The sequence below is a fragment of the Amphiura filiformis genome, chromosome 12, assembly GCF_039555335.1.
Source record: "Amphiura filiformis chromosome 12, Afil_fr2py, whole genome shotgun sequence".
Classification (NCBI taxonomy): Eukaryota; Metazoa; Echinodermata; class Ophiuroidea; order Amphilepidida; family Amphiuridae; genus Amphiura; species Amphiura filiformis.
Window position 1 is genome coordinate 35151485 of NC_092639.1, and position 20450 is coordinate 35171934.

A 20450-nucleotide genomic window follows, 5' to 3' on the forward strand; every position below is an offset into this window, starting at 1 on the left:
ACCTCTGATAGTATTCTGGATGAAGTAGAACTACCTCTGATAGCACTCTGGATGAAGTGGAACTACCTCTGATAGCACTCTGGATGAAGTAGAACTACCTCTGATAGTGTTCTGGATGAAGTAGAACTACCTCTGATAGTATTCTGGATGAAGTAGAACTACCTCTGACAACACTCTGGATGAAGTAGAACTACCTCTGATAACACTCTGGATGAAGTAGAACTACCTCTGATAGCACTCTGGATGAAGTAGAACTACCTCTGACAACACTCTGGATGAAGTAGAACTACCTCTGACAACACTCTGGATGAAGTAGAACTACCTCTGATAACACTCTGGATGAAGTAGAACTACCTCTGATAGCACTCTGGATGAAGTAGAACTACCCTTGATAGCACTCTGGATGAAGTAGAATACCTCTGATAGCACTCTGGATGAAGTAGAACTACCTCTGATAGTATTCTGGATGAAGTAGAACTACCTCTGACAACACTCTGGATGAAGTAGAACTACCTCTGATAACACTCTGGATGAAGTAGAACTACCTCTGATAGCACTCTGGATGAAGTAGAACTTAAGAACTACCTCTGACAACACTCTGGATGAAGTAGAACTACCTCTGACAACACTCTGGATGAAGTAGAACTACCTCTGATAACACTCTGGATGAAGTAGAACTACCTCTGATAGCACTCTGGATGAAGTAGAACTACCCTTGATAGCACTCTGGATGAAGTAGAATACCTCTGATAGCACTCTGGATGAAGTAGAACTACCTCTGATAGTATTCTGGATGAAGTAGAACTACCTCTGATAACACTCTGGATGAAGTAGAACTACCCCTGATAGCACTCTGGATGAAGTAGAACTACCCCTGATAGCACTCTGGATGAAGTAGAATACCTCTGATAGCACTCTAGATGAGGTAGACTTACCTCTGATAGCACTCGTAGATGAAGTAGAACTACCTCTGATATCACACTGGATGAAGTAGAGTTACCTCTAACAGCACACTGGATGAAGTAGAACTACCTCTGAGTGATAGCAATTTGGATGAAGTAGCGCTACCTCTGATAGCCCTGTGGATGAAGTAAAACTACCTCTGAAAGTTCCCCCCCTTGCTAGAGATACAAGTATATGATAGATGATACATGCAATCAATACCCCAATCTTTGCTCTATGACTAACAGCAGCACAATAAAGAGTGGAATTGGGAGCCTGTATTCTCCTCAGTATATATATGTGGTAGTAATAACTCATTATCCTTCATTTATTTTGTACATTTGTTAGGCTTGGGTAGCAAACTTTGAGCGTCCTCGCATGTCACCTACCTCATTGATGGCAAGTCAAACAGGTCTGGGTCCATATCTCAGGTTTGGATGCTTGTCACCACGTCTCTTTTACTGGAGACTTGCAGAACTTTATCAAAAGGTAGGTCAAAGTATTTTTTGATGTATAATATATTTATATAATTTATAAGCTATATAATTTATTCATTTTAATTGTGAGCAATGGTTTATTTTTTATTAAGATTTGATATTTAAGGTTATTGATACATTGCATGTGCACACATTGACATTAATTGTATTTGGTCCTTAACAAAACTGCTTATGATCAAACTGTTAAACTGCAAAAAATTTTGTCAACATTTTTTTCATTAAAGAATTAGAGGTGTTACACCCCCCATTAGCCCCGCATCAAGAGCTGTGGCCCTGTAGGCGAACAAAAAGATCTAGTTTGCCATTTTCTGCCCTTTTTCATTAATAATTTTCTTGCCGCCCCTTCTGTCCCGCCCTTTTTTCTTTAGTAATTCATCTTGCCGCCTTTATCTTCCACCGCCTTCTTTTTTTGCCACCCCGACTTTTACCCGGGGAGGGGGGGTGGGTTTTGCCCCAAATCCACCCAAAAATATGCGCATGCATTGGAAAATTGCAAAATAAGGATTAATTTCTCTTTTGGATGTTACTTCTGAAATGTAATTAGAAGAATAGATGACTAAAAGGGCAATAATTGTAGACCTGGTCTTGTTCTCTATGGAACCATAATGTTTTGACATTGGTATAAAGTAGATGTTAATGTGTGCACATGCAGATCCTGTTGCTGATTTTTCTATCATTTCTATTTTTAATAAAATTTATCATAATTTAGTTATCTATGTTGTAGTAGTAGATCTGATCTCACCAAATCGTCAACAAAGAACTAGTGAACATCAAATTCGTAAAAACATCTCAAAAAGCTATTTCTGTAATTGTGGTTCAATAGGTACACTTCCCTTCCAAAATATTTATATCTCGGAAAGTAATAAAGAAAATGTGAGCAAAAGTCATGCTTGAATGGTGCTCTTGATACTTGATATCCTGACAGGGATGTAAGTTTTCAGGTTTTTTTTTACAGATTTCCGGTTTTTATGCGGGTCCGAAACCAGATTTTCCCTGGGAAAAAAAAAAAAAAAAAAAAACATGATATGAAACTGCCAAAATGTCCATGGATGTTTTCCTTGACATATTCAGCCACCACACAAAATACAATTTTTAACTTACCACTTTTAGGATGTTTCTAAAGAAAGTGATTGCATTGTACAAAGCAAAAAAAGTGATATTTTTTGATATGAAATGAAATTCTTTGTCTTGAAATGGTGAGAACAGGTCACTTTATGAACATGTTATTTATTTATTTAATATTAATTTATTCATTTGAAATTTGTGTTAACACTAAAATGATTGCCATTCAATATAAATTGTGTCAACTATGAAGGAACGTTTAGCAATATGATTTTGAAATAATTTCTTTGCAAAGAGGATTTCCTCAGCATGTCTGTTTCAATACAGATTTATAGTAACCATGCCAACAGGATTTGAAAAATATACCAAAAAATAGAACAAAAATGAAAGAGACATTTGTTACAAGACATTTGTTACAAATGTCAAGTTCAGTTAATATCCCACTGAAGATTTTTTTAAGATTAAGTACAAATGCTTAATCTAGTTAACTTGAATCCTAGTAGTCAATATAGTAATCACAGTAAATGCATAAGTTGCATTAGGTAATTTAAATTAAGAAAGAAAAAAAAGGGCAAAAAAAAAACTAAAAAAACCCACCAAAACATACAAAGACTGAATGGCAATATTTAGCTATGAGGAAGAATACTTACTGTATGAGCGTAACTTGTTGATCGTTTAATTAATGGTTTGATTATTTTATAACATTGAAATTCAAAGTAAAACAGTTTATTTTATTTTATTTTATTATATTTTTTTTATATAATTTGAACGATTGATTTTTATGTATGTCCCATCAGATCAATGGATTGCACGGTTCTCTGGAAAAGAGGGAGCCAGCCATGTGACAAGTCTATTTTGTTGAACAGATTGTAGATAAAAGTGCATCAAAGAATATCAGGGATTTACATTGTACAGGTTAAACTGAGGAAAGGGTAGCTGTTTTTGGGATTGGCTTTTGGCACTGATTCTTGCCTTTGCCTTGCTTTCTTTGGTGCCAGTTATAATGTGATGGCAAGGTATGGAAAATTTGGGGGAAGTCGTAGAAATTTTGATTTTGGTTTTTAAAATTCCAGAGAGAATTCAAACTTAGTTAGATAATTGTAAAACCGAGACAGACAAACTAAAAATGTGTATATAATGAAAGAGAGTAGCAGGGTTGGTTCAACAAGGGGTGATTGGAGGCCGATTAATAACTTTGTTGTATAAAAATTTGATTTGATCATCGAAAAAAATCATTTAAACTTCATTGTTATTTTAAAATAAGTGTGTGGCAACCTTGATTTAGCTTGTAAATCCCATTAATTAATGCACTTTTATATCATATATTTCATACAAATAGACTTGTTGGGGAGCCAAATAATTTCACTGGTAGTTTACGACTCTTGTATACAAGTTACATCTGAAAAGGAGATTCAATAGAGATGTGTGCTCGCAAAACAAATTCAAACATGTTTATTCTTTCCTTTTGAATTTGCTTTAAATATCATTTTTTTGCTTCACCTTTAACAGATTTTTCCACCATTTTTAATGTTGCAAAAGCTTAGCAGACCACAATATAAAATGTGGCATAAAAAATGTTTACTTTAATCGTATTTTTGAGAGCAAGAAGCGACGCATCATGGAAGAGATAAACATAAAACAGCTCTGATTTTCCATTGAGACAATTTTGAGTTCTTTCATCTTATATTGTGGTATTCAAGTTGAAATCCATAACCACCTCTGGAAGACACAACCTTAATCTTCCAAGAAGTGCGAATTAATAGTTAATATCTGAATGGGTGACTCAGTTTGAAATCTACACCCCCTGTGTGGGAGATTATCATGTCTTCCATAGGGGGTGCTTGGATTTTAACTGGAATACCCCGTTTAGTTAAATATGGTTTGATGCCATATGTATGGCGAGCCAATCAAGTTACAAATGGTAATGTTTTGAGTGCACACTACCGGTGAAATATTTGCTCCTGCTCCGTTAATTCCAGAGGACTAGTTCAGTGACACTTATGCTATTGTTTGCAGTTAATACTTCACATCACCAACAAATACACATATAACAAAGACATGCAGAAATAGATGGACATGTATGCAAAGTACAGATCATACCTTTCTTCTCTCTATTATATATATCTTTCTCTTTCTCTCTAGCTCACGGTTGTTTGATGGGATCATTTATTAGTTTTTCAAACAAAACATCATGTATAACCAAATTTTAGGCTTAAACAGCTAAAAGTGATATCGTGCTAATGTATGCAGATGCTTTTGAGTCGTTCTCAACTTTAATTTCCCATCTTTTACCAAATTATTCACTTTTATAGTATTTTTTTAAATGTATCTATTAATGACAAAATTGGTGGCGCTATTTAGTTACTGGAAATTACACTTTAAAGCTTTTAATACAAATAATTCCTTTTATTGTTTGATATGTTTATAAAAATTTCCTTGTTGCTTGTTTCACCTATTCCAGCTGTTTTAATGGCGGTATTAATCACCTAACCCTTGCAAATAAAGAAATATGATTTAGGGTAAATAGCGCCATCTATAGTTTGCATTTAGTTAATAATGAAGCCAATTCTATATACATCAAACAGCCGTGAGCTTAAACTATGTCTCTGTGACAAACACACACCCACACCCCAACACACCACCACACATGGATTGTAAACATTAAGATAAGATGTTACTGATGTGCTCAGTTATTTTTCCATCCATTGTTCTCTTGGGGCTTTACCCCAACTGTTGCACAACACCAAAAGGAGTTATACTCTGTCAACCTGAAGTTGACTGGTGCCAATGCATTATACCAGTGGGTGCAGTATTAAACCGGTCATTTTATTCATACCCTAGCCAGCAGTGTGCATGGCTGGGTAACACGCACGGTTTCTTATACTGCAACCACTTAAATCCGCATTGACATCACCGTCAACTTCAAGCTGAACTGAGTATAGAGTGGTCAATAACTTGTAGGTCCAAAGTGGTATAATTCGACAGGAATCAAGGATATACTCGGAGAAGTGCTTCTCTTTTTTGCAAATATTGGGCTCACTTGTGTCAGCATTTGTATTAGCACAGAGGTTTTTAGACGTGGAGTGCATACAGGGCATTAGGAAAGCTGCTATGTATGGTCCATGTCTTAAAACATCCGTGTTGGGACTTTGAAACCCTATGCTTACATGTAGGAGGCAATATTTGTGCCAGCAAATTTAAGTGTTTCTGCATATACCCTTGATTCTCTTTCGTTTTATTCCACCTTTGAAACTACAATGATGTGGCTTATTCGATCGAATGAAATTCCCCAAAATGCCATGAATGTCGTTTGAAAAACAGTGAAATCACTGGTGTTATGTACATCAGGCTTGATTTTTTGTAATTATAGTGAAATATAAAGAACACAAAGTCGTCGACTTTATATTTCACTGTGGTTTCCACGGACTTGCAGCCAGCTTTTGCACATCTGAGTGGATTTCACCGTTTTTCAATTGAATTTATTTTCTTAAACAAAAATACTACAACATTGACGGTATTTCTAAGTCTCTTCATTTTGACATGGTTTCAAGGGTCTGTCCACTTTTTAAAAGCCGAGGATTTTAAAGCCATTTTACTTCAGGTTTATATTCAACGGCGGCATTTCTCCCAATGTTGTTTGAGAGGTATTGTAGTGAACTTGTGATCAGAGCGCGCGGTAAGTAGACATCAAGCTTGAAAGCGCGTTTTGACGAGGTAATGTAAAATCAACTAAACTTGTGCACGAGCGAAAAAACGAGGTATGAACAATTGTGTGTTTCAGAAAAAAATGAAATCACAAAAATCGACTTCAATAAAAATGCAAGTTGATTACATCACCGTTGCTTTAATGGAAGACTGTTTTACTGAAGAGGAACCTACTGATTGGTTAATTTTAAGACTACTCATTTATGCCAAGTCCCATCTGAGGGCCCCAGTGTTTCCCCCATATAACACATGTGGGAAAACGCTGAGGTCTGTTCAAGTTTGTAGTGTTGGAGTTGGCATAAATGAGTGATGTTCATTAGCAGGTTTGTTCTCAGTATTGGCAGAGGTAAGCTCTTAAGGTAAACCAGAAGTACACCCCAACTACATTTACAGTTTAAAACACTCACACACTAAGTGATAGATATATGTGTAGGGTGAGGCTAAAAGGTCATAAATAGTAGAAACAGTTTTTGAGGGATCAAGTCAATAGTTATGGAGTGTGGTTATGAATTTGGTAAGACTTAAGAATGACTGTCGCACCTCAAGATTAGGTATCAGGATTAGGTATAATATTAGGGTTAGGTTAGGACTAGTGTCAATAAAACTGCAAATTTTAAGTGGCTCCAAGAACTCGATCAGCTGATAGTTAAAGTGTTAAGTTAAATTGTACAGAGGTAAGGGTTGTAATTGTACAGTAATAAGGGTTGGTTTAGGATTAATTTATGGTTTAGGGGTGGTATAGGATTTGGGTTATGATGGCAAAGTACATGACCCAGGATTTGAGTTGAATGACCTTTACTACTTGGATTATGAAAGGGACATACAGTTAGTGTCCATCCAACAAACTATTTCTATAAAAGTAAAAGTTATCACTGTCATTCTATGAATTAGGTAATGAATGAATGCAAATATTATGATAAAGAAATTATAAGACCTGTAAATGTATGCAATATATGATAGGAATGATTTAGTTTTTCTTCTTGGGTACTGCTTAAGGGGGTACTACACCCCTGGCCAATTTTGTGCCTATTTTTGCATTTTCCTCAAAAATTATAGCGTTGGTGAAAAGTAAGATATGCATATTATAGGGGCAAGGATTACAACTACTGGGGGGGAGGTTGAGCCAGCTTTGATTGAATGGGTATTCCAATCTATGTCTCAGACTTTTGATATCTAGTAAATGTGTACAGATGTACTATTATTAAGTATGTAAAGATGTACCAAGTTACGAGTAACGGTATGATAATATCAGGATAGGGAGTACTGAAATAAATATAATTTCTTAGATTTCATAAAAAAGCAAAAAGAACTTGACTAGCTTAACACATTATCCAAATATACACATTGTAATTCTGATTTACGCTTAAGAGCTGATTGTCTTTGTTAAAGTAACAAAGTCTGGTTGCATTATTATTGGAGTAGCATTCTGTTATTTCTCTGTTTACTGCTTAGACAATGAACACTATTTCAATGTTAGATTGGTTAGGGACTTGAGTTTAACACCAAAAAAGAGCACAGTTCATTTCTTTGAGAAGCGGTTATGGCATCCCAGAGCAGAAGTTGCACAAAATGATCACTTTATGGTCCAATGGCATGCCAGGCAGTCTTTGCCAGTACATGGTGCGACTGTTAGAGGGTGCTACTGCATTTTGAGTGGAGGCATTTTGTGTAACTAACTGGTTTGGTTGACGACTTTGGAAGTGATAAACCAACGCATCATATTTGCCAGAGTCAGTTGAAATCTTTCTTTTTTATCAGTTTGAAAAAAATATATATATATTTTCTGAAATATTGTTATCAAAAAGCGTTGGGAGAAAGGGGGGAAAAGTATGATATTGATTTATTTGTGAAAGATTTCAATTGAGTTTGGCAACACATATTTTAAGAGATGGACATGGATAGCCAATAGATCAGATCAAAACCAAGTAATTCATGACAAATGTACGTAGGCATACATGATTGGATTGTGCGCATGATCAATGTCAATGCAATTGGGGGAAAAAACCCCGAGAATGCAGTTTATCATCATGTGTTGTTTTTGTTTTGATTATTGCCCGGGGTGAATGAAAGTGTACCAATTTCTTCGACATGTACATTGCTATAGATCTTAATCTGTTGTCCAACTCTTAATTTTTTTACGATGTGGCTACATAACGTTGACAAAGTTTTCAACCCCCTGTTCTGGGGACTCTTTTCAAAAAAGTTAACTATGCCCTTTGTTGTCGTTCTTCGTCATCGATGTCTAAAGTCTTCGTCTTCGTCATCGTGATTGGAATCATTTGATATGTTTATTCCCATTATCAGGTTATTGATCACTCTGCACTCAGCAATTCGCACTGGGCAGCTTTTTGTGTGTTTAAAAAAAATATTATTGTTATTATTCAAAATGCAGCTTTTAGCAGGGTTTGTAGGTTTTTTTTTTTTTTAAACTTAGAAAGCATGTAGCCTTCATTATTGCTATCATCATCAGTTCTTATTACAGGTTAATATGCTATTATTTTGTCATCACTCACGCTTCCACCAAGGTGATCAAACAAATTATTTCATAGCAAACAAAGTGAAATGCGAGTTTGTTGCTTGTTATGTTTGCCTCCATGTCGCTTGATGCTTTTTTTTGTTGAATTCACAGCCGAAAGCAGCCTACAAAAAGCATGTGCTATTACAGGCCAAATGTTTGTGACAAATAAAATCCATTATTTATGTTATCAATAATATATATTGAACACATGGAATGTCATTAACACGGGACACATTTCGTTCCTTGGTTCTCCCCTTTTTCTCTTCTACTCTCTCCCACTATACCCATACACATTTTTTATGGGTACACAGGTCAAGAAGTCAACCAACATACCTCTCTCTCTTCACGGACATCTCCTCTGGAGGGAGTTCTTCTTTGCCGTGGCATGCAACAATCCAAATTTCGACACAATGACTGGGAACCCGATATGCGTGCAGATTCCTTGGTCGAAGAATCAAGAGGCCTTGGATAGGTGGACAGAGGTACGTAAGAGAGTAGTTTCTGCATTTTATGGCTATTTACCTTAAATGAAAATTTGATGGAAAATTAAAAAAATGTTACTCTTGGACATGAATGGAATAAGCAAGGAACTTGTAAATCCTTTTTCAGGGGAATTTTTCCATTTGGTGGGAAATTATCGTCTGTGAAATAAAGAAATGGTTGAAAATTGAGTGATGTTCCCGGGAAATACACATTTTTCCAGGCATGCTCTTGTGTGTAGCCCGGTAGGCATACGACATATTTAATTCCTGCATATCGTAAACAAACAGGCCATTACGATTGATTATTTAAAACACTACTTGTAGAACTGACAAATCTAAGCTTGCCAGGTGCAAAAATGGTGAAATAATCTGGAGGTAGTCCCTACATGCGAGATATACAGAGTGTAGAGGTCTGTAATCGGTGCAGAGATTTTATTTTAAAAAGCGCCCTCATATGCAACTAGCCATGTATAAATCTTGTTTATAATTTCAAATATTTGATGATTCTTTCATTTACAGGGTAAGACAGGCTTCCCCTGGATTGACGCAATCATGACACAGTTGCGCCTAGAAGGCTGGATACATCCGTTAGCCAGGCATGCGGTGGCTTGCTTCTTAACTAGGGGTGATCTCTGGATCAGTTGGGAGGAAGGAATGAAGGTAAGATATGACAAAACGATGCACTAGTAATGACATATCCTTTACAAACTTCTTGTTAAAAAATCCTGATGAAAATTGGAATATGCTCACTCCAGAGGCAAGTTTTGAAATGGAATTGTTTTTATTTTTAAGCTCTACATGTTGTAAGTTAGTATGAAAAAAGTAATACTTTAGAGATGCTACCCCTACCCTAGAGTCTAAGATATCTTACACACTGGCGTGTCCAGGATCTTTTCATGCGGGGGCTCAGACCCTCTTTCAGATTTATGCGGGGGGCTTAATGGCTAAAATCGCCAAAAAACGGCTTATTTTACATGATTTTTAACAAGGGGAGAGGGGGGGTTCAGCACCCAAAGCCCCCCTGGACACGCCACTTTTACACTTTCCACAGTGCATTTTTTCTCTGTATTAATTTGCTCTTCAATGCAACATGGGTCGATAGTGACAAAAAAATACCCCAATTAACAGAGCTCATTCAGATCTTGCAATTGAGGTATTTGTTGTCACTATCGACCCATGTTGCACTAGATAACAAATCAGTATAGAGAAGAAATGCATTGTGGGAAGTGTAAGATATGTTCTCTGGCACTACCCCCTTAATTTAGCCACTCTGTGCATGGGACCTACCTGTGAACAAAGATTAACCATGTTTACTTTGTGTGCTATGCAGGTTTTTGATGAGTATTTACTGGAGGCCGACTGGAGCGTCAATGCAGGCAATTGGATATGGTTGTCTTGCAGCTCTTTCTACCAGCATTTCTTTCATTGCTACTGTCCTATCAAGTTTGGAAGGCGCACTGATCCAAGCGGTGATTATGTTAGGTGAGTTGACTGAAATGCGCACATATTGCCTGCCCTTACACACAGACACATCGCCACCTTTGCGAGGACACCAAAGTTATAACGTATGTCCTCAGAATGGCAATGTGCTGTCAAAAATGTCCTCTGAATAAGTGTTTAATACAGTCCTCTGATGAATAGAATAGGAGGTTTGTGTATCACACAGTGTATGTATGATACAAGTCCATATTATATAATTCTTATAGCCGTGCTCCAAACTTAATTTGTTAAGTTCACCATAACCTTAAATAATACCAATATCCCATTACAGCACACCATATTTTGAAACTTGTCAATTAAGCTAAATTAAGCTTAATTAAGTTAAATTAAGTGATACACCTACTATAAGGTGAATCCTTAACTTAAGGGGACATTTGTGAAGTTTTGCACCATGAAATATTTGGTTTTGGCCAATATTAGGCATCTCCAAAAGATCCATTTTTGAGTTGTACTATTAATATTCTTGTTTTTTAATCTCTATTTTCATAGGAAATATTTACCGATCTTAAAGGATTATCCCACAGAATATATCTTTGAACCTTGGACAGCTCCAGCCAGTATTCAGGAACAGGCAAAGTGTGTCATTGGTAAGTGAAACATAACTTAAAGTGTAAGGCAAGGCCTCAGCCAGCTACAAGGTGGAATTTGGATGATTGCCATAGATGCCCTGCTCATGGGGGGGCAATTGGAGGCAAGGATCCTAACTGGGGAGGGGGTATATGCCTCCCACTGCCCTTCTGGTTATGCCACAGAGGCAGGGTATAATTGACGTAGGATGGACACTACTCATTCAGCATATATAATGGGAAAGATGAAAGAAAGGAGAGTGAGATAGAGAGATACATAATTTATGATAGCAAGCAGTAAAGCCCTTGCTCATCAACGGTCTCTGGGGATGTGTTTCTAACACCAGTTAAAAATTAACCTCACACTTTTCCTTTCCATTTCAGGTACAGACTATCCATACCCAATGGTGAACCATGCAGAAGCTAGTCATGTCAACCTTGAGAAAATGAAGAAAGTCTATCAGGAAATATCACAGTACATTGGACCAGGTACGTTGTTTAATCATCAGGCTGACACCCTTATCTTGAAAGTGGACAATGATGTAAAAAAAAGTATCTCCTGAAACAATATTGATATCCACAGCACACACATGGATCAAAGAGTTTAGACCAGGGGAGTAATGACTGAATGCTTGCATGTCCCTCGGGCCTGAAAAAAAGTGCGGTCATATAATGCAAATAATTCTCATTTCCATCGGTCGGGATAGGTTAACCTCTTCAATTCTGATAGCTGCAAATTTTACCTTAAGCCCAAGATATGGAGTACAAGTGTTTGTACCCAGCACATTCAAAGTTCAAAGGTCTTGTTTTGTGAGTGTATAAACATCAGGGCTCAAGAACTTTGTCCTGATATGTTTGACATCCTAGTGAGCATGTGTAGATTATTATTCTACAATACTTACACCCAACACAAATGAATCAACACATTTTTTTTCATTTCAATTTCTCTTTACAGGTTTACTTGCTGCTGTACCTAGTTCAAACAACGATTCAGGTCCTGTGCCTTCTGAGAAAGGTCGTGTATCGACCATGGCAACAGAACGTAGGCAAGACAACACTACCACTGTCAGTGCAATAGAATACAGTAGAACCAGCAGTGTGGATCAGAGTTGTAATATGGTGTTGCCGCATAGCTCTCGTCAATCTATGTATTCCACTGGGTCTATACCATCGGGGTCTATACCATCAGGGTCTATACCATCAGGGTCTGTACCAATGTCAAGTAACACTCCGTTATTAAGCAGTGCTAGCTATACCAGTCCGAGCACATCGAGTTTACACAAGTTCCGTCGAAAGTAACTATACCCCGAGCTATCACCTTGCTACTACTTCTACCATCCCAATTACATCTACTCCGTCAAATTACATGGTGACCGCCACAGGTGATATGGTCATCCCCAGTCACCACTACGCACTAGCCTCTGAAATACCTCAGGTGACCACGTATACTGATACGGTACTCACGTCCAATCTGGACACTATAAATTACACACCTTTGCGTATGGACAGTAGCAACCCTTTGTTAGGGTTAATGCATCCGCATAAGAACCAATTTCAGTATCACTGATAGAAATCAGTTATTACTAGGTTCATTGTACAGATTTGTTATATGGTGCCACATGACGAACACAGGGTGTTTTTTTTAGTTTATTATAGACACCAGCAGTCAACAAAACAATTTGAAATTAACCAGTTGTAAGGAAAGTTGGAACAGTGTAGTAAACATGATACATGTCTGTGTTTTGTTTGCTGCATGTCTATGCAGTAAGAAAAGCCTATTACATTAGTTTGATGATAAGATGGAGATCATATTGAGTATTTGTATCCAACAAATACATATATGCTAGGTACAGGGGTTATTTCGACCTATTTGTGAAAAAATATATAACAAATTGAGAAAAAAAAATCTCAGGAAAAAAGCTTCAAGCAGGATTTAATTTTTTCTTGGGGAGCAAAATTGTATTCCATTTTGAACGTTGTGGTGCAATTTCATCAATTTGAAGTGCAGTCTCAAAACAATCACAAGGACAATTATGTAGAACACTGAGTATTCAACACAGATATAAATAATGATAACGGCTGTGAAAATTAACACACATGCACAAACGGTAACAAACAACAACAACCGCATCGCTCGAGATCATCGTTACAAACTTATGCTGGCCTTAAGTATATCTTTTTTTGTGAAGAATTTCATTGCCTTTTTCAAGATCGACTGGACTGGAAAATTACGTAAAACATTTTTAGCAACTTTTATGAGGTTACATTTTTGTTCAAATTATTGAAGATTACATAAGGCCTTGTTTGGTCTAGGAATAGTGCTACTTCTCTGAGGAAATTCTATGAACCTTGGGGATATATAGCCACCACTTTTGGTGTCCATGTAATGTTTTTACTGTAAATCGATATTTGAATTAAAAATATATAATTATAATATAAAAAAAAAGATATGGTATGATCAAGTCAAATCAGTAATATGCTCCTGCAGATATGTATGGTCCTTCTGAACATGTCATTGATGTGTACTCAGCAAGGCAGTAGTATGCCCCATGTCATTACCCCTCCGGTTTTCAGACATTGCCGGACCACACAATCAGAAAATAAATGGAGCAAAAAAAAAGAACCAATCGCCACTGGTGGCAAGAATTTGCGCCAAAGTTCACTTTTCAAAGTAGCAATATGGTACTTTACAATATAATAGTAATGGAAAGATATTAGTGCAAATGTTCTGCTGCGCTAATAATTGTGACAAATAATGATATCACAGACATAACATCTATCTCCTAATTTGCATATAGCTGCCATTCATCCAGCTAGCTCATTTGAATCCCTGGTCTGTGATTGGACCAGGTATTTATATGTGATGTCACACTAGTCACATACTACCACGCTATTATGCGGTGTTCTTGCATTCTGAAAGTCATGCAGGCTGGAAATTTGGCATAATACTGATAAAACTTTATCATACCACATAATGATGTGATTAAAAAAAAGTTGTAATTTATTTGTGAAAGCTGTTCCACTTTCCTATTTATCCATTACTGTTTGTGATTTTAAAATTGCACTATGGCGGTACTTGTAATTTGATTGAAACAGTGATTTCCTGTGATATTAGTGTTTATTTTTGTAATGAAAAAGGAAAATTTAATCCAAAAAAAATTGTGTTTATAGTGATCTTCCATTGTTAAATGTGTGACTATTGGGAGATATGAAATCTTGATATGATGTAGCCTTATCCGCAGACTTGAATGTTGGCAGTCAGGATCCACATACAGCACTGTGTTCAGGATTTTGTATAGACTATAGTAGAAATTTCAATTGAATCAACACAGCCTGACATAATGTGGCGATTTTTTTGAGTACACTGCGCCACGTACGCCAGCTTGTGCGATTGTGTGTGAGTATAACGCGGAAGCGTAACCATGCCAATGCATTTGTGATTGGATAGTTACTTAGTATTATATCCAAGGTTATGCGTTGGCGTTGTAGTTTGAAATTTGAGATAAACGATCACGGTTGGATCGAGTACAGCTGTGTTCATTCAATTGAAATTCCCGCTATAGTCACAATAGAATGTTATGTGGAGTCGATGAATAATGTGGGCAGGACTGCAAGTCCAAGAAGCTAAGCTTTCCCACAGTCTTGTGTTATGAATTAATTAGGTTGTGCCTAATGTGATACTGGGTTTTGATAGAGGCTAGTAACTTCTAAACTAGATTGCACTTTTGCAATATAATATTGAAGTGAACTCTATGGTCCAGATGTATAATGTTTTGTACTATACTCTTGAAAGAGGCTAAAGGGTTTGTGTTTCAAGAAAAAAAAGGAACATTTTGTTGATGCACAAAGTTAATATGTTGATCTGTTATCACAACTTCATGATATTTGAATTTTGGTGAGCAGTATTTATTCATTGATAAATATAGAATTGTAGTTAAGGAAGATACCAAAATTTGCCTTATTTCTGGGGACTTTGACATTGGAGTTATATATCTTTGTGTAAATTTGATGGATGAGTGGGGCAAAATGGCAGTTTTGCTTGAACTTCTTCCAAAGGCTATGCTCCGTCCGCATGGAAATGATACAGAATTATGTTTTAACATCAATCATTCACTGTGAAATATGGTGTTACTTTTGGTAAGAGATATCAAATTTGTGGTGGTTCCCATACATCTTGGTGCTGCACTACAACAGATCAGTTGGGAGTATGAGGAGAGATAACAATCTCAAGGGACCAGCGTAGAGAGATGCAGGAAATATCAAGGGATGGAAACTCAAATTTTGCCTATTGTGAGTGACCTCTTGGCCAGGCCTTGCATTCCACTAAGAATGGGTTTGTAAAGAGATGGTATGGTGGTATTTATGTATGTTGAACTGCTAGAGGCAGTGGTGCCCTCTTGGCCCTATAGAAATTTGAGAGAATCTACCTCATTAGTTCAAAATTAAGTTTCAGGCATCTCTCTTGCTGTTATCAAAGTCATTCCTAAATGTTACTCACTCCGATGCAATACAGCAATGTTATTGGTAGAATGTGAATCATGGTGAACAGATAACAATTGTCAATTGTATAATTTTCGAGATATTATTGGGAGGAATTTTATCAGATTTTTATTGTGAAGTGCATATCATATGTGTTATTTTAAGGTGCTATGTCTGATAACCAAAGCTATAGGGTATTTTAATTATGCAAACTAATTTATAGTTCAATTATTGAAAAGTAACCTGTTTATGTATTAGTTAATTAAAATATCATTGACCGTCCAGAGGTGGGATTTGAAGGCATAGGGGTCAGAATTAAGCATACACTACCTTAAAATTATGATAATAGCAGAAATCATCATTGAAATTTAAAAAAAAGAATACCAATGAAATTTACCTTAGCCTTTGTATGTCAGACAAAGTATCTTCATTGCCTTTAAATTTTAAACATTTATGCCCAAGGAGCCAACATGATTTACCTCAATTAAGTAAGGTATAATACATGTAGGTTTATAAGGACATTTCAAGCTATGCAACTGTAAACTGATGAGGAAACAATATTCAGAAAAAAAAATTAAAATTAGATGGAAGATTCTCTAGAATTTCCTGTTCTCCATATCATCTTGTTTTTTCTTAATTTATTGTTTGTTTTCTTAATTTTTCTCATTTCAACAAAAAAGATGAATTGGAGAGTGATTCTTTGCTTGGATACAGAAATATAAGTAGACTGCAATACAACAAAATTGCCCATTGGAAGAATTGGTGAGGAAATGATGTTTCTAGCTATTTGTGCCAGTTTCATGGATGTAAGTTTTCCAGCAATTGCTCAATGTCAGGCATTTTGCTGGTGTTTTGGGTAATTTTCTGCAATTGGGTCACTGATGCGATTCACAGTTTTTGGCAAATTTTGAGGCATTTTACTTAATAGCCACTTGCATCTCTGTGTTAACCATGAAGAAACTTGACTATTATATTAACATTTGGAAATGGGATAGACTTCTGTTTTAGGGATAGACTTCTTTTTTAGATTTTTCCAGCTCTGACTTTGTTTAAAATGTTATGTCTAGATATTTGTAGCAGTTCTTGTTAACCAAGAATAATGTTTATGCTTATTTACATTTGGAAATGGTGTGGACTCCTCTTCAGGAGTTTTTTAGCCCGATCTTGTTTCCAACTTCTTTATGTTATGTCTGTTAGGCCATCTTAATTAAATAGTTTGTCTCAAACTCCCCGCGCACATTAATACAATTGCCCGCTTTTTTGCGCATTATTCCCGCTAAAGTAAAAAATAAAAAAAACTCAAAAAATCCTGCAATAACATATTGCTTTGAGACAAAGTATTAAATTGATTGGTGAGTGAGGAAGTAATTTTTTCCAGTCAGGATATTTAAAGCAGTATTTGTTAACCAGGAAGAAACGTGGCCTTATCTACATTTGGAACTGGGAAGGACTTCTTTCCTAGAACATGTTTTATGTTATGTCTGTTATTGATGAGTGAAGAAATAACGTATCCGATTAGGAGTTCTTGTTAATCAGGAAGAAACTTGACGTTATGAAGGACTTTTCTTCAGCCTAACATTGTTTCAAATGTTTGTTACTTCTATTATTGGCGAGTGTGGAAATTAGCTTTTCCCTGCAATGTATAGCAGTTCTTGTTAACCAGGAAGAAACTATACCTTTATATTTTCTACATTTGGAAAGCAAATTGGGAGGACTTCTCTTTCAGAGTTTCCATCCCTAACTTTGTTTTAAACTTGTTTATGTTTTTATGTTTAAAGCTAGGGAAGTTGCAGTAGTTTAGGGGGATACGAATTGTTACACCACGGGCAAAACACATACTTGTTGGGAGAGGGAGAGGTCTGATATATTATTTTTGGTAAAAGTATTATTGAGGGAAGGATGGACTATTTTGAAAGTGGTTAATATTTAGATTCCTGTACAGCCAGTGTAAGCAGTTGCCACTCCTTATTTATATTGTCATATTTGCCTTAGCAGTTAAAATTGATTAATTCTAGTACAATTTAAATTCATAGCAAAATCCAAACCAGTTCCATCCATGCAGTTAGACGGTTTGAAATGTCCTTATAGAGTGTTTTCTTCTTTTCTAATGAAGAAATTGAAAAAATTATTATTTTATTATAAGCTTTCTGTGTGTGCATATATTTTTGATGGTAATCAATTGTACAGACATTCTAACAGATATTTGTGTGTGATTATATTGTGGACAGATGTGTTTACTGTGCTGTTCAATGTATTACACAGCATCGTTTCATTTGAATCGCCTTAAAACGTTGAAATTCTCGTAATTTTGGATTTTTACCGAGGTGAGGCAAGAGTTCTGACAGGGGGGGGGGGGGGGGATTTTCCCCCCTGGCACCACCCCTACCCATTTCCTATAGGATCAATTTATTGTCTGTAGAAATAAACTATTTTATAAACAAAATGACCAAAACTGAAAAGTGTGACCTGAAGGCTCTGACTCGCCTTAATCGAGCAAATTGTAACATGGGTAATATTTTATTTTTAGGAACATAACATAAGAATTAAGTTTTTTTTGGGGGGGGTGGCAACTTGAGTACAAGATGTTGGAAGGAGGACCACTTGTTTCCAGACACGTTCATGATCTTGAGATTGGAGAAACAAAAATGCCAGTTTGTGTCACTTTTACATTTTTAATCAATTGAGAGACAAAATTGAACATATATTTTTGAATCAAAATGGCCACATTTGTTATCCATACGTACAATTTCGGATTTAAACAATGTCAAAAATGATAAAACAACTACAATAGAGAAAAAAAAAAACATGTATGTTTACGTAACTTTTCTTTACAAAAATATGCAAATTCACCAGGTTTCCAGTCTCTTTGAAGATGTATGTGTGTGTCACATCAAGTACCCCTCCCAAATGTTGATCCAAGTTTCCCCCTCAGAAGAAATCTAAAATTAAGGTAATATAATGCAAAACATATTTTTTCTGTTAAGCTGATCAAGTATGTTGCCAGTATTTTGACTATTATTTAACCTAAATAATAAAGTACCAAAGAGTAAAAATTCTATAATTTCTTGACCATAAATTTGTTGATTCTTGGTCGTGTGGGTTGTATCGATTATATATATGAAAAAAGTCTACAAGATGTATATTTTGTAATTATTATACATACAAATTTGAAAGATTTTGGGTACCCCTTTTTTTAATGTAAATATTGAATTTGGCACTACTCATTCAACATTAATATAAAAAGTCTTGAATGCCTTCCTTAAGTTTTACTTTTTGTAGTATTTCTTTTTGTGGTGCAAGATTGAAGCAAACCAATTTGTGTGATAGAAAGGTCACAAACAATATGTATTACACACATTGCGAGACTGAGAACTCCATATGAATAATGTATAACCCAGGGAGTTGTTTGGTTGCTTCAAGCACGTCACAAGCTTAAAAATAAATTTTTGTTACTATTTTTGCATCACAAATGGTGGTTATCAGCATCAGTCAAGATCTTCTTCAAAGATTAGGTTACTTATTTATGAGCAGAATTTGATCCATTATAAGATACATATATGATGCAAAAGTAGATTTGTTATCGAGAAAAACAAGTCGCAGCAGTTTTATTTGTGTGGGTGTTTCGGCTTATTTATAAATGAAATAAGTATTTTAAAAATATAATAATAAATACATATGTTAGGCATATTATTAAAAAGAAAATAAGCATTTTAAGAGTATAATAATTAAGATGTGTTTAAAGATTTAAACTTAAAAATTATAGACTTTATATTGTTCTGGATTTGTTATTTTATTTTCAGGATATTTTATAACATTTGTGAAAATATGTAAAATTGTAAATGATTTTTTTTTTTCATTTTAAAAGCTGTCAAGTTTCGTAGCACTTCCAAAATTTTTTGATGATTATACAGTGTATAGCAGTTGAAATAACATCTTTTTTTATATCTAAAAAATTGATTATACATGAAGCCTATTGATGAAAATTGTGTTGCATATGATTGTTAAGTAGCAAAAACTCATTTCTATGTTGATGAATTCGATATTGTTACATAGCTGTGTACAACTATTTGGGTGGATATTACTAAACACAGTGAGCAAAATACATATTTTGTCATTGTTGTTCATACATGTATTTAAAAAAGTTGTATTAAAGACAACCAAAAATTAATTCTTTGTGTGTGTGTTTGATTCCTTTTGTCTTTGAATTATTATGTGCCTCCAACTGAGCTAAAGCAAAAACGGTTCCTGTGTCTTATTCAAAATCTCTAATTTTGACAGAATTACAGCACCTAATTTTAGTTTAAAGGAGTATTTTGTGGTACTAGCATCCCCCTTTTATGATATATTTCAGTAGATATCCACGAAAAAGCGTATTCCCAAATTTCAGTTGATTCCGATTTTGCGTTTGCTAGTTACGTAAACATTTCAAAAAAAGTAACTAACCCCACTTAAGGTGGGTCGAAAGGTAAGGTTTAGGGAAATCATGAATTCCAACATTTTTGCAAATATCTCCAAAACCTTTCATGATACAATCTCAAGTGAGTTTGTGCTTATGTAGGGATATGTTGGCCATGTTATGAAGGTAATAAAACCGTTGCCATGTAACCAAGCAGTCGCTATTGGCTTCTGACCAATCACATTCAAAGTTGGTGTTTTCCTGTTTTTTCGCAAATCACTTCATTTTTCCCAATAGTAGTAT

The 20450-nt window shown here is 35.6% G+C and overlaps 1 protein-coding gene across 1 annotated transcript in view; it reads left to right on the forward strand.

Annotated features, from left to right (window-relative positions):
* LOC140166117 (cryptochrome-1-like) overlaps positions 1 to 17058 on the forward strand; it is a 45749-nt gene extending 28691 nt beyond the window's left edge. Inside the window, exons 6-12 of the mRNA XM_072189503.1 lie at positions 1291 to 1431; positions 9036 to 9206; positions 9726 to 9866; positions 10537 to 10688; positions 11196 to 11293; positions 11657 to 11761; positions 12228 to 17058. Coding sequence (XP_072045604.1) covers positions 1291 to 1431; positions 9036 to 9206; positions 9726 to 9866; positions 10537 to 10688; positions 11196 to 11293; positions 11657 to 11761; positions 12228 to 12571 — 1152 coding nt within the window. The 3' untranslated portion in view covers positions 12572 to 17058. The remainder of the gene's footprint in view (positions 1 to 1290; positions 1432 to 9035; positions 9207 to 9725; positions 9867 to 10536; positions 10689 to 11195; positions 11294 to 11656; positions 11762 to 12227) is intronic.
* The last annotated feature ends 3392 nt before the right edge of the window (positions 17059 to 20450 follow it).